The sequence below is a fragment of the Vanessa atalanta genome, chromosome 3 (genome assembly GCF_905147765.1).
Source record: "Vanessa atalanta chromosome 3, ilVanAtal1.2, whole genome shotgun sequence".
NCBI lineage: Eukaryota > Metazoa > Arthropoda > Insecta > Lepidoptera > Nymphalidae > Vanessa > Vanessa atalanta.
Genome location: NC_061873.1, coordinates 4,895,972 through 4,908,157, shown reverse-complemented (window position 1 = coordinate 4,908,157; position 12,186 = coordinate 4,895,972). Strand labels below are relative to the sequence as shown.

Sequence of the window (12,186 nt, the reverse complement as noted above, 5' to 3'; positions counted from 1 at the left end):
CCACGGACAACCGGCTTGTCCGTCGCGTCGATACGCGACATAGACATCTAGACTGTTCCGTTGTACGGCACCGAATGAAAATCGGTGCTTAACGGGAATCGTATCACCTTTACGTCGATCCTAGTACAATTTCCATCACTCTCATACCTTACAGTGATTGGACCTCACGAAATTGCTCACGATTACGTTCCTATTGAAAAGAAATCGGTTTCTATGTTTCATTGTACTAATATTGTGTATTTAATTTTAAAGAAACTTCATAGTTTATTTTCAAAATAAATTAAAGGTTATTGTAGTGAAGTATTAATATTTGTTATGAAGTTAATATTTTGTTTATTTAAATAATCGTCGTGAGATCGAACTTTGATCGCGGTTCGTAAAGGGTATCACTGATCAAAAATCGCACATTGAACCGAGGTTTCTATTGCCCTTAATCACTGATTATCTGATGCGTCAATATAATGCATGGCGCCAGGAACAATACCGCCATAAGATCTCTACAAATTACTGCAATTAAAGCCAAGAAATAGTTATGCTCTCCGATATCCAACTCGCAAACGAAACAAAAGCTATCCTCTAAACCGCCGCTAGACTTCGACTACACATTATCAATAATGAGATCTGTTCCCCTACTTCATAGATGCAATTTAAAAATATTTTATTACGAGTCGAAGTGCAAAACTCTCTGTACAATATCTTTCCAAAGGCCTTTCAGACGGGACATTTAATTTCTGAAACCTTTCTTCAAGCTAGTATGCCTCTTGAAAACTAATCAGTGCAAACCATTATGGAATCACGTTTGGTCCATAAACACTGAGATATTTTGAAATTCCCTCGCGCGAGGAGAGCTCTCGTTCGCGAGAAATTAACTTCGACAACGCCACAATAGTCCATAATTATGATATGTGTTGTGATTCCAAAAGGGTATGTAATTTTTCTCTCGAACCGAACAATACTCGACGGTAATGAAAGGAGTCAATCAGTCGGTGTCTGCGAAATACGCTCGCGCTAATTTATGCGTCGCTTGGCGCTGGCACAAAACGCATTCATTCCTTTCTTTAATACACTATTTCCCAGACAAAGGGATATGAAACTATAATATTTGCATGAATTATACACGTGTTAAATTTTAGACATGACAGAATCATGATAACTCGAGATGGTCGCCCTACAAGTGCTCTGTGACGAACACACGTGTTGTGCACGCGTGAAAGCAACACTTATGCACTTAAATCCTAGCTGCATACGAATTTATAGCGGATGATATATTATTTACTAGCATTATACGCACAATTTGCGAAGCTGTCGCAAGGGCCGGCTATAATTTCTCGATGGCAGGAGATCCATCAATACGCGCCTCGGGCCGCGGCCGCTTTCAATTTGTAGGCCGCTACATCGCCGGCAATTACCGTATGGACGGAAGGCCGATCATCATCGATATATACGCTTAATAATGCCTAATGACACTTAATAAAGACAGAAATAAAAATGATGAGGTTATTATTTGTAGTCTACGCCACAAAGAAACAGAATATTTCCTAACTAAATTAAAGTACCTACTTCATATGTTTTTAAAAAAATTCTCCAATTATTGTTAACATTGTACTTGAAATTGAAATTTTGTTCTTAATTATTCCGTATTAATATGTTTTTACATTAAAATCTAGTCATACATTAATCTACCATTATTTTTTTAATTATTTGAGATTAATAAAAACATCGAGGATCATTCAGTTATTTATCAAATTTTACCGTATCTAATAAAAACAATTAAATAAATTATATAATATATTACCTATAGTTTATTCAACAAATAATTCAATTTGAAATAATGCGAGTAAGCAGAAATATTTTCTTCAATTTCAAGGTTCATTAATCTCGGGGGAATTTGTAATCTTAAGATATTTATGTTGTTATATTTCTTATTATTGTTTTAGACTAATATTCTTGTGTGCATATATTATTTACTTGATTTCTATAATTATTTTATAAATTGATCGTTAGTACGGATTTTGTTTTATATCCACGGACTGCATCCAATGTGAACATAAATATATATCTATGTATGTGTTATTTTGTACATAAAATTTTATATTTAGCAATTATTTATTTAACAAATAGGTTTTTTTTTCATTTTAATTTTCTACCGAATATCAAACTGTCTTAAAACCAATGCCTTACTATATACGGTTTCATATATAGTTAGACAGGCTTGGAATAATTACAATAAATGCAATTAAAAATAAAATATATATTTATTATCTGCATTAAATGTTGTTAATATTATTGACGTTGATATTTTATCTTATCATAATATAGAACAGCACAGACTTAGTAGTTATATCTTATAAAGGCACCTCAATGTATATCCGTGGTCAACATATTAGACAACTAATCAAGCATGGAAAACATCGTTTGCAACTATAAAAAAAATACTGGTTTGTTATTAAAACAGAAAAAAAAAATTTGCAAAACCAAACAAGTTGTTTGAATAAATACTTTTTACGACAGCTTAGATCACATTATATGGTTATGATATTATTCTTTGTATTTTTACTTTGTATTTGTACATAATACTGAATGAATTAGGTAAAGTCAAAATTCGAATCACGATTCTAGATCAACCATACTAGAGAAGAATCTTTTTTCGCATACTAGGTTTATTAATGCGAAATATAACGTTTATTTATCAATAATTGATTATAAAAATCATTTATTAATTGAACAAACAAAAATCAATATATTTCAGAGGGCAACCCTAGAACCATGAATGATACCATAAGGATGCGCCTTCAAAGTTGCACGGTACTAGTGTTGCGTAGAATGTAATAAAATAAATACTTACTAGTTGCTTAGTTATAAGGGCACTTGGATTAAAATAAAACAATCGTTTCATTTGTTTAATTTATTAACACTTAGGGCTGTACCCTGATATGTGTCACTACGTTAGCGAACTGCTCACATCATAAAAAATACATATTTTAAATATTTTAGTTTACAGTTTAGAACTCAATATCAATAGGATACAAAATAATATCGGATATTTTTTTTGTTCACATTTTATTGGCTACCAAATATCTAAATGACATTATTATTAGTGTTTGGCTATTTTTGTCTTGAATTATAGTGTAAGTAGTTTTATGACACATGATGAGAAATATTAGATTAAATAGATAAAATGAAATGAACACCACTGCTAAAATTATTACTTTTCACATTGCTTTGAAATACTTTGTGGGGGAAATTGTGTTATGTTAGTTATTTAAGTCTCAATTTACTCCCCTCCACCCCTCAATCTCAATATTAAAATATCAATTGTGAGTTTTTTTTTATGTCATTTCCTAATATTATTCAATATATGTTTCAATAAGATTAATAATTTAGTAAATGTTTTCGTAACAAAAGAGGAATGTGAAGTTGGTGCGAGCAGTATACGCATAATTATTTCCTCTACAAATTACTTTTTCCAAAATCTCTTATCCGTTACAAACAACTACGTGACCCCTTATTTACAGTGCTTAAACTACAAAAATAATTTAATCAACCACTATACAATACATACAAGTTTTATTAAATACATTAAATTGTAAACTTTACAATTATACTAAATATTCCATAAGTTTATATTAGGTGTTAAAGGTCTGTATTCCATTTTTTTTTTAATTATTTTAACTTAATTTCCAACTAATATTTATTTAATGAATACAACATACAATGTAAAATTAGTTCTTTTTTTTTAATATGTCACTTTACAAAATTTATATTACTTTGAGCTAAGGACATGGCTGAATGGTGTAATGTCGTTGTCATGTATATGTAGGAAAGAAAAGAACACAAATTAGACAACCGACATTTTTACATCTATCTGTGAGACATTTTTTTTTTTTTAAACTAAGTCACATACTTAACTTATGAAATATTTCAAATATAATATCTGTTCGGCTTATATTATACATGGAATATAAATAAATAACCTAAAATGTACACACATCTATTATATATTTTATATCACTGTTTTCCCAAAAAAATACATCGAAACAAAATCATTATCACTATAATGTAAACTGATATCTTAAAAATGTTTTAATTTAAACGGACTCTGTATAATATGTCTTTAAACGATCTGCTCTTAATGTTTATTTTAAATATTAGTAAAATTAAAAAGTCAATGCAAAAATGGAATGTCTAAGCTTAAAATCAGTTATTGTTATGTAATAGACACTATTTTATCTATAATAGATTACTCTTTAGTTACTTTTTACCAAACTTAAATAAATATTAATTATTGTGGTTACTAGTACAATTCAATTACGAATTCTTTGGTTACTATTTTTACAACGTTTCTTTTTAAATCGTTTTCTGTACATTTTTTTTAAATTAAGGTTTTAATAAAAACTTTTTGAGACTGACACTTAAATGATTTAGAAAATTATACACGCAGGTAACTGTTTTCTAAATTTTTCTATCTATACAGTTAAAATTATTATTCGGGTAGGAACCTTCAAATTACTAATGTATATCTATAGATAATATTCAATTACACAATTACCTTATATTAAATAGGTACCTTTTAGACTCATAATAACGTCCACAAGTCTTAACGGTTATCGAACGTTTTCACAGCACTTTGGATCAAGTTTTTGTCACAATACTTTACATAGGATGTCTCGGTGACGGTGCGTGTTCCGAACGCGAGGGAGGCGCAGAGGGATGCGTGGGGGGAGGGTAAGGACAGTAACGCAAAGGCGCCGGAGGTTTCTGTAGCCAAAGGTCCGGCGGTAGTGCGAGTGGCTGAGGCCAGGCTGATGGCCAAGCTCGACCTCCGAGCGCGAGCAACTGCAAGGCGGGTGGAGTCCTCGCCCAAGCGGCTCGTTTCTCTGCTTCTTCGCTTGCGTCTGTTGCTCCGGAATACAGTCGAAGAGGAGATCGTAGCAACTGTTGTTCCATAAGCATTAACTCCATCGGATCTCTGAAGATTAAAGAAAATATATATTAATAACCGCACATTTTAAATAATAAAGTATTTTTTTTACTTATTAATTTTAAAGGCCAGCCGATAATAAGTTTAAATCATTGAACATTTAAATAAAATTAAAATGAGTAGATTAATTTCATATACAGGTTACACAATTCATATATCGTTCAGATTTCAACATGTATCATATTATGTTAGTATATTCAACTAAAACGCTGCGAATTCTAAGAACATTGCGTTTAGCGCATTCGTCTGTTCGTTAGCTTTCAGCGGGCCATGGTCTATAAAATTGAGTTCGCAGAATGCAGCGGCCACCGCCGGGCCACGTGTTTTCGAATCTCATAAAACGTTATTATACTCGCGAACTTAACTTATAAATATAACACCGCAGTCCTGATATCCGTCGTGTCACAGCGTCACATTATTTCGTTACTTTCATTTCGCTTCAATGTAATTAATATATTCCGTCTTAAAACTGCTAACATGAGAAATAAGTACGTGTCGAACATATTGACGATAGGTTATAATTTAACGATGGGTTTGTTATGCAATCGTGAGAAAACTCATTCAACATTTACTAAACAGTTAGTACTTCGTTGAAATATATTTCCGAATGCTGAGTTAACGAGGCGGGCACGTCCCGAGCCTTTTAGTGCGTGATGTTCTTTATAGATTCCAGGAGGCTGTCGCCACCACCGTGTTTCCCGCTAGCACGCTATTTCTGCTCAGCAAAACTATTCTAACGAGCTCGTAACAGATCACGCCCGCTCAATAAGAATGGAACAGGTTATTCCACGCGAACGCGCCTCAGATACTATCTCGAATGGTGTTATTAACGGCCTGTGCGTTTTGAGATATGAACTGAGTGGTAAATGAGCGTGACGATGTAGCTGACTCGAGATGGGGCTCAAAATTGGCATGACATCACGAGATGCCGTGTCGAATTTAATCTATCACCGGCGAGGCCGCAGGCGCCGGCTCTCGGTATTAAAACAGGTAGTGCTCACAAATGATAACCGAAATATACATTTTTTATTAGAAACGTTAATTCGTACAGAAAGGATAATGGCGGGTGTTAATGTTATAGCTGCCTCGTATCGTCTCACGCATCTTCTCACACGTCACAGTAATATCCCCTAATAGACCTTGATATTAAAACGTATTATAGAGTGTTAAGTTTCTGTTAAGTTATTATAATATTTTGATTTATTCGATCATCATTTTCTCTTGATTGACTTTTTATTATCTTTCAAGTTAATATATCACGCTGTGAGTTTTTATTTGGTTGGAAAATAATAGTTATTTTATATCAACTGTCACATGTATTTTATAAATAACAAACCGATGTTTTGCCTACCGAGGTAAATATGTAAACCACATTTGGTTGGTCTAACGCAATATCTAAAAAAAATGTGTCAAATATATTTGTGCTTTGACTTGACGTGGGGGTATATTCTATAATTTAATAGGATATTTTTTTTTGTTTTGTACTTTTATATAAATTTTTCAATTATGTCAATTTGAATTCAGTGATTAGTATAGTACCAACACTATACTTATTATAATTCTAAGCTGAGTGTGAGGATATTATGTTATGTCGTTTCGGGTGCTATGGGGGCGTTAATGGGGTATTTATTATGATCTCGGTATCAGCGGTAATAGCCAACTCTCGCCGGCAAATTACAGGGCGGCGCTATAAGAGGCTACGTAGGTATGGACTGCAGGTATCGACGCCAAGTCGGATTTTACGATAAACACAAAACATCTAACAAAAATATAAATTATTTTAACACGTATGCATAATTCATTGATGTCTACTTCTTTACGTTGGGCCTACCTCTCTATTAAGTCTAATGATAGGTCACTTAGCGATAACATCGATAGTTTTCTAGATGAACGGCACTATTAGTTCTAATTATCGCAATCAATAATTTATTAATCTATAGTAAATTAGTAATAGCATTAGTACCTTATGTGGTGAAGATTACAATTACTCTATCGAAATCAAATACTTTTTAATTTACACAGATAATATATCAAGTAAATAAATAAAAGTGTTATACCCAAGTACCTACTTATATTTATATATGTACTAAATAATTAATTAATGCAAAACATTAAGGCGTTGACATAATTACCATAAGGTAATAAAATTGAGTTAATAATTATTTCGTTTCGAATACAGACAAATATAACTATTTTGTATATTTGTCTGCGTAATGATAATTAGAAAAAAATAAAGCCTTAAAATCTTTTTGAGTGTTAATCTAAATGACCGGCCAAATGAGGACCAAAAACTAGCTCTGATTAGGAGGGCGTTTTGTTAATTAATACCTGAAAATAATATTCCCACACTATGCCAATTTATCATACTTATTCTCAGCTCAATTTCGGACGTCAGCAGAGGAAGTCATTAAGCCTGAGTTCGTTTAGTCTTAAATGACGTCATTTTTCTCCGTGTTATATTGTTTAATGGTTGATAATATAAGGGTAAATTGATTTCTGGCCGAAATGTATTTTTATAAAGTCTTATTAAATTTTATAAATTAGAATATTAATTTTATAAGTGCCATTTGAGATATCAAATTTAATTGAAATAATTTTATAGAATATCACATGAGATGTATATTTTTTCTGAACTCACACGTGACGCAAGTAAAATTTCATAAGATTTTATTTTTTTATTTTTATTATATGATATTTTAATAAATAATATAAATAAAATAAAATTTTAAATTCAAAATTTTAAATTATTCCTGTAAATGAGATTTTCAGAGTCACTGAATATTATTTTCTTCGAGGAATCGTTTAAAAATAGCGTCAAAATAATTCATATAATGACAGTTCTGCTGGGGCATTCACTATGAGATGGGATCGAGCGGACTTGGACTGAATTACGACGCTATAATATTCGCTCTCGAGCCTACAGAAGCCAGCTGTGTAATAAATATACCTACTCAGACCTAGTACACTTGGACACAAATATAATTAAATAAACTATTTTTTCAACTGTACCGAATTTAAAATATTCTAATAGTAAAAACTTTTCCTTATTATAACATCAGTGAAAAAAAGTCAATCGAATCTAGTATATGGATATTGATAACTAACTTGATATGCACTCTTCGCACCATTAAATTCCAATCATAACTAATTCATATAAAAAATTAATAAATACTTATTTCTTTTAATTATCTTCCACTTAGATGTAAGAACGGTAGCGGGCGGAGGAAGCTCGGTAATGCATAGATAGCATCTCGAATTAGCCGTCAATCACGAGAGAACTATCATCGCGCTGTATCAATTAATACGAATCAGTAGCACACAGCGACGCGCCCGAGATTACATTACTAATAGGTTCAATAAACTACTCCTCATTTCAACTCAGATCAACCAACGAATTGCTTTAAAATTTATCTGACATTTCAATTTGTCGATGATATTTTTTTTCGTAATGAATATCAATAAATTAAAAAGAAATCTTTTATATCGAAAGAGTATCAGCCTACCACATATATACGAGTATGTAGACATTTAGTAACACTTACTATTGAAATGTAGGTAGGTTTAAATTTATAAAACGTTTTTGCACATTTCGCGACGGTTGAACACGAATCGTTTTGAGCACGTTATGCCGTGGAACCGGTCCGTGCATCACACCGACGATGGGCAGATAATAGAAATGCGCTTTAATTTGTCGTTTAGGGCATAATGAGGAGCGAGCCCTGTGATTACGCGCGCCGACGCCGCCGGCTCGCGCGCTGTTGACGTGCGCTGTTTCCACACGCCGCACCCGCCCACATCTCGTAACCGCACATCCTCGAACGTGTAAACTCGAAATCATCTACATTTGTTACACACGACTACGAAATCGACGCGAGTCGAGTGCGAAATGAGAAACAAAGGTAGTACCCCTCATGGGAACGCCTGCGATTACGGCCTCCGGCAAATTCTCGCCTCGCACCGGACGGCTCAACTTAAAAGTAATGAGTGGAAATCAGAATTATACGGAGCGTTTTAAAATCGCATTCATAACCCGTATTTATGGGTGTAAATATTGTCGCCATCGGTTAATGGACGTCTGTAGAACCTTAATTAGGAAGAATACTTTTACACCTTTAAAACGGCATTGAATTTTAATAAAGTAAAACTGTCTTTTCTTACTAATATTCTTTAAGAATTATTTCATATCTTAGCTCTGTATTTTAAGACACATTAAATGTTTTGTGGATTTGTATTGTAACATTTTTCGTACTCTCAACACTGATTGCAGCACGCACAGCAATTTTAAAGGTTGTACATTATGTAAACATTATAATTATAAATTATCGTAACGTTATCAATTACTTGTCATAGACTTAACCAATGTTTGCAATCGATAAATTTGTTTAAAATATTTCTTGTCATGAGATAAATGATCTAACGACGCGTAAATAGCGAATGATCAGTCATATTTGTACTTTGCTAATGATCATTCGTAATATTATTCAGTAAAATATGTCGCTATCGAAAGTAGTCACAAGTCGTGCCCTAGATTTATTACTAATATTTAATGTCATGGAAAATTTCAATATAAATAATGACTAGCTATAGCTTAAACGAGGTTTACTAAATAATACTATGTACATAGGTGCAAGAAATAAAATCGCCTAAAAATACAAAACTTTTAAATCAGAGCAACATCAGATTCGCCATAAATTCCGAAATATTTTATAGCCATAATCTTATTTTGCGAGTCGATTAAGCTGATAGGGGATAACAACGGGCACTCCAATCGGCATTGAACATAGTATCAGCTGCAATCAGATGAGGCGAGTTTTTAATCTTTTATTCATAAAAGCCGCCGCTCAAATTGCAGGGCGGTCGACCTAATGCCTTTCAACTGTTGCTAATAACCTGCCAATTTATCAAACTCGCCTGCAGCGCCGCAATCGGCTAACAGTCGGCTGTACACTAACACGTGGCCACGTCCGTCATTCTTGCGTTGCTCTGAGTAATAGGTGCTAATTTTAGCAAAAAATCGCTTTCGTAATTACCTTAATAGCAGATTGTATATGTCCAAAAATAACTTACTCAAAGACTTTATATACAGATGTTCTTGAAAAATTATTATATCTTAAAAATCAGAACACAAAATATTTAAGAACAATGATTTGTAATTTAAATATACTATAAAAATTCTTACCTGTCAAAATCAGTAAGTCTAGACGAATCTCGAAAACCTTTCGCGAAAGGATTCGAATCTATCTTGAGTTTGGTGATCAGTTGGTTCTGGTAGGCTGTGACCGCAGTAAATACAGTCTCCGGGAATACGAAAGTTCTATGCTGTTCCCTTGATAAATCGGTGATGAGGCCACCTCCTTCACGCACCTTCACGAGGTGTATCCTCGGCTGGTATCGATGCATGGAGTTCAGGACTATCTGTAAAGGAAGAAAAATGTATTTTTAAAAATGGGATTCAAAAAATATATCAATATACTCGAATGAATCTTATCGAAAACATTTATGTAATGTATGCCGTTTACTTACATATAATGTTACAAGATAGGTTTAACGAATACCATTTGCCGTAAGCATCAATATTTTGTGATTATCATAACATTTATAGGTAGTTTTATATGTAATTAACTAGTAAAACGAACCAAAAAAAATTATAGACTTGTTTTCAGTTTCTCATGAGTGTGCATATTTTCATGAAAATTGGTACTTTTAAAATATATTGTAAAAACAATATATTTTTTCTATGTAAGATAGTGTCGATGTTTGAGGTACACTTGCCCTCTGCCTTCCCAAAACAGATGAAGATGCTATTTTCTTGTTAAATTAATTAACTTTATCTACTTAATGATAGTGTTGGTGATTTCTCATCGCTACATTGTAATTAATTGGGCGATGTGACGCGCGATAGCCGACACTCGCCGCTGATGGTATAATTAACGTTCGTTAATTAATTTGACTGCCTACTTACTTTTATTACATAATTGCGTTTTTCAAGAGAGCCGATTCATTGTGGATTCGTTTGCGTTATTAATAATGTTATCTACGTTACAATGTTACGGGGGATTTCCTAATTATTTCTGTACTTCCGTTTCATTCTGTACTTAAATTATTTTACGTTGTAAGTCTTTAGATAAACGTAACATGTATTTGTCGATTAAATCATTCGACTGTGTTCTTAAGTTTTTTTTTCTTTAATTAAAAATATGCCTACTTTTAAATTTTATGTATAATTTACATTCACAAGACGAACAGATAACTGAGTAGTAGGTAAAGTCGGCTTGAGATTTGAGATGTTTTTAAAAATGGTAAAAAATAAACACATCAGGTATATGTAGGAATGAAAAAGCTAATATTAATTTATATACGCCGTCATCAAAGCGAAACGGGCGTGGCTCGTGTCATTATAGAACCTTTAATTTCCACACCTGTGTTTAAATGAATAATCGCTGAATTCAGTATTTAAATACATTTATCAACACAGATCAGAACAAATATTTGCCGTCTTCGACCGTAGTAAGCAATTTAAAAAAGTAGGAAAGCGTGTGGTATTTTCACGGGTATTTATTTATATTGCACAATTCAAAAAATACATATAAGGTAACTAAATAAATACTATCTGAACCATGATAAAATTTTTGCAAATTAGTTTAATTACAATACAAAATTAATTGACCACCACTGCCCAAAGACATTGATGACATAAGAAGTTTCACGTCTTTTGTGCATATACCAATGCGCCACCAACCTAGGGATCTAAGATGTTATGTACCTTGTACAGTTGTATTGACTTACTCAGCCTTCAAACCGGAACACAAAAATACTAAATATTGCTGCTCTGGGTTCGAATATATGATAATGATGAGTGGGTGAGACTAAACCAGACGGGCTTACACAAAGCCCTACCACCAATATAACTCTCAATTTAATGAAATGATTCCGAGACCATCCATCTAGTTTCAGTTTAAATGCATTAACATGGCGCATAGCCTTCATTACATTGACAGTTTATTAAAAAAATAATTGCCTTTGCATGACTGTGTCTACACTTTCGTTTTTGCAATTGACATATCTAATTAATCATTAGCAAACTGTTCGCAAATCGCATCGCCACTGTTACATTTCTAAATGAGGAATTGAAGAAGAAGAATGCAGTTTTGTTTATATAACTATTTAATTTAAGTAACAAGTATATTAGTGTGTTATACCTATTG

At 32.8% G+C, this 12,186-nt stretch overlaps 1 protein-coding gene across 1 annotated transcript in view; it reads right to left on the bottom strand.

Moving 5' to 3' along the window:
• Positions 1–4,309: 4,309 nt before the first annotated feature.
• Positions 4,310–12,186, bottom strand: part of LOC125077067 (T-box protein H15-like) — a 67,196-nt gene continuing 59,319 nt past the window's right edge. Inside the window, exons 5-6 of the mRNA XM_047688860.1 lie at positions 10,161–10,396; positions 4,310–4,969 (exon numbers count right to left, since the gene is read on the bottom strand). Of these exons, the coding sequence (XP_047544816.1) occupies positions 4,654–4,969; positions 10,161–10,396 (552 nt within the window). The 3' untranslated portion in view covers positions 4,310–4,653. The remainder of the gene's footprint in view (positions 4,970–10,160; positions 10,397–12,186) is intronic.